The sequence below is a fragment of the Rutidosis leptorrhynchoides genome, chromosome 1, assembly GCF_046630445.1.
Source record: "Rutidosis leptorrhynchoides isolate AG116_Rl617_1_P2 chromosome 1, CSIRO_AGI_Rlap_v1, whole genome shotgun sequence".
NCBI lineage: Eukaryota > Viridiplantae > Streptophyta > Magnoliopsida > Asterales > Asteraceae > Rutidosis > Rutidosis leptorrhynchoides.
Genome location: NC_092333.1, coordinates 189,542,703 through 189,545,239, shown reverse-complemented (window position 1 = coordinate 189,545,239; position 2,537 = coordinate 189,542,703). Strand labels below are relative to the sequence as shown.

The window sequence follows — 2,537 nt, the reverse complement described above, 5'->3', positions numbered from 1 at the left end:
CAATCGAAAAATTATTAAAAACGTATTAAGTAACTATTCACCACCCTCTAGTTACTTATAACATGGTTGATAGCTGCCCACTGATCAATCGATAGGTACTGAAGACCATATAATTGGAACTAATTAACACTAATTCATATCTAATCAGTCTTCAAATCAAGCGATTGATCATGAATTCAAGCAATTAAACCCTAATCAGTCTTCAAATTTCAAAATCACCAAGTTAAACCCACCAAAATTAAAGAACGATATAAAGATTGGCGTTAATATATAAATTTATACAGTTTTGTAGAGAAAAACCTTACGAATTAATTGGTGGTAGTGGCGTCGTCTAATAATGCGGCATGAAGCGATCATCGAAGATGAAAAGGATATGGTGGTTTTAATTTTTGAAGAGAGAGAGAGGGGTTTGGTTTGAGCAGAAAGAACGGTTTGGAGATGAAAGAGACGGATTAAATTTGAGGATCAATCTTTACTGGGCCACGTGTTAATTTTATGTAATTAACTGAATTAATTATAATCAAGGATGAAAAAGACGTGAGACGGGTCCGAAACGTTAGCGACCTCAGAACGTCGCAACGGAAAAAACGGGGTCGAAACGGATGTTGACTAACGTTGACTTATATATATATATATATATATATATATATATATATATATATATATATATATATATATATATATATATATATATATATTTATATATATAAATATAAAGTTGATCGTTTTTTTCCGTCTTTGACCGTTTTTTCCGTTTTTTTTCGTCTTTGACCTTTTTTTCCATCTTTGACCGTTTTTTACCGTTTTTAGCGTTGTTGACCGTTTGTTTAAGCGTTGACCGTCTTTTTGCCATTTCAAGGTCCGTTGCAACGATAGTAAGGCAAATCCGTTGCGGCGCCCGTTTCGGCTGTCTTTTACAACACTGATTATAATTGAAGGATTTACACGTGGATTGTAATTTGTGAAATGATTAGTAGTGTGACAAGTCAACAGTATCCTACATGGTTTGTAAATTGTAGAGAAGATTGTCTAGCTTCCCAAAAAAAAAAAAAAAAAAAAAAAAAAAAAAAAGTAGTTATAAGATCGTAGCTACCAAATTTTTTTACTTAATTGGAATAGTTGAAATATCGTAAAGAAGCGTAACCATTTACTTTCCAAAACCCTAGTCACCATTAACAACCTAATACAAATCTTCCCCAAATTATTTCAATCAACAATCAACATGGCGGCATCTCGTTTCACCTCTCGAATCGTGTCACGAATTCTCCAATCCAAAAACCCTAATTTCCACATTTCAAACACCCGTTCAATCTACTCTTTAATCAAATCCCCAATTCCACAATCCAACCACTTCCTCCCACCGTCAACCACCTACCGCCACTTCTCCACCGCCCGCCGCCACCCCAAACCACCAACCAAACTCGACATCGGCGCACGCGCACGTCAAATGCAAACTCGCCGTCTCTGGACCTACGCAATGACATTCAGTTGTATCGCCGGATTCATCATCATCGTTCTCAATCAATTCGAAGATCAATTAGTATTCTACGTTACACCTACTGACGCGTTATCGAAGTACATTGAAAACCCTAGCAAAAACAAGTTCAGATTAGGCGGATTAGTGTTGGAAGGAAGCGTTGCGCATCCGGCCGCATCGCACGAAATCGAATTTGTGATTACTGATTTGATAACGGATATGTTAGTTAGGTATGAAGGACAAGTGCCTGATTTGTTTAGAGAAGGTCATTCTGTTGTTGTGGAAGGGTTTGTGAAACCGATTACTGATAAAATTAAAAACGATGCGAGCGAAAAGAGTGTTTCTGGGAAAGCGAGAAGCGTTGAGTGTTACTTTTCGGCGAGTGAGGTTTTAGCTAAACATGATGAGAAGTATATGCCTGCTGAGGTGGCGAATGCGATTGAAAAGAATAAGAAGTTACTTGCTGAAGAAGCTAATAATAAGATTGATGGACAGGAAGCTGTTCCAACTTAGGAGATTTGTTGGTTGAATAAATCAGATTGGGTATGTGCTACTACTGCCCGCGTTTATTTTTGCAGAGATGAAGCTTATATATAACTATATTTGATTTTTATTTATATACTTATAATTGAAGTAGATTAATTAATAGTGGTAAGAATGAGAGGTGCAAGATTACATTGAGGATTTTTGAATTAAACGTTGTTGTAGATTTGATGATTTTGACTGTTATTGTTTCGGGCATGGGTGATGTCTGTTATTGGATTTTGATAATGTGGTTGAATAAGAAACATTTTTGAAAGTGTTTGATCAATGATGAAACTTGTTATATTGTATGTTTTAATGATTAATGTTGATCAGTATGTGAATTAGAAAAAGGATTGGCAGTGTCTAAACGAAAGTGGTATCTTCATTTTAGTATTATACATGCTATGTTTTGTTATTCTTGTTAATCGATGATTGCTATTGTAGTACTTACGTGTGACTAATGAATGTTTATCTATGTTACTTTGTTAGGAAAGTAGAACATGTATGAAAAGCTATTGGGATTATACATCTGGAG

General features: G+C 35.4%; 1 protein-coding gene across 1 annotated transcript; it reads left to right on the top strand.

Annotated features, from left to right (window-relative positions):
- Positions 1 to 1,124: 1,124 nt before the first annotated feature.
- LOC139867677 (cytochrome c-type biogenesis protein CcmE homolog, mitochondrial) lies at positions 1,125 to 2,259 on the top strand. Its single transcript, XM_071856044.1, has one exon. The coding sequence runs from the start codon at positions 1,223 to 1,225 to the stop codon at positions 1,988 to 1,990; it is 768 nt and encodes a 255-aa protein (XP_071712145.1). The 5' UTR covers positions 1,125 to 1,222; the 3' UTR covers positions 1,991 to 2,259.
- The last annotated feature ends 278 nt before the right edge of the window (positions 2,260 to 2,537 follow it).

What these genes read in the sequence shown, in the direction of transcription:
- LOC139867677 (XM_071856044.1), top strand. Translation starts at nt 1,223, where the DNA reads ATGGCGGCATCTCGTTTCACCTCTCGAATCGTGTCACGAATTCTCCAA.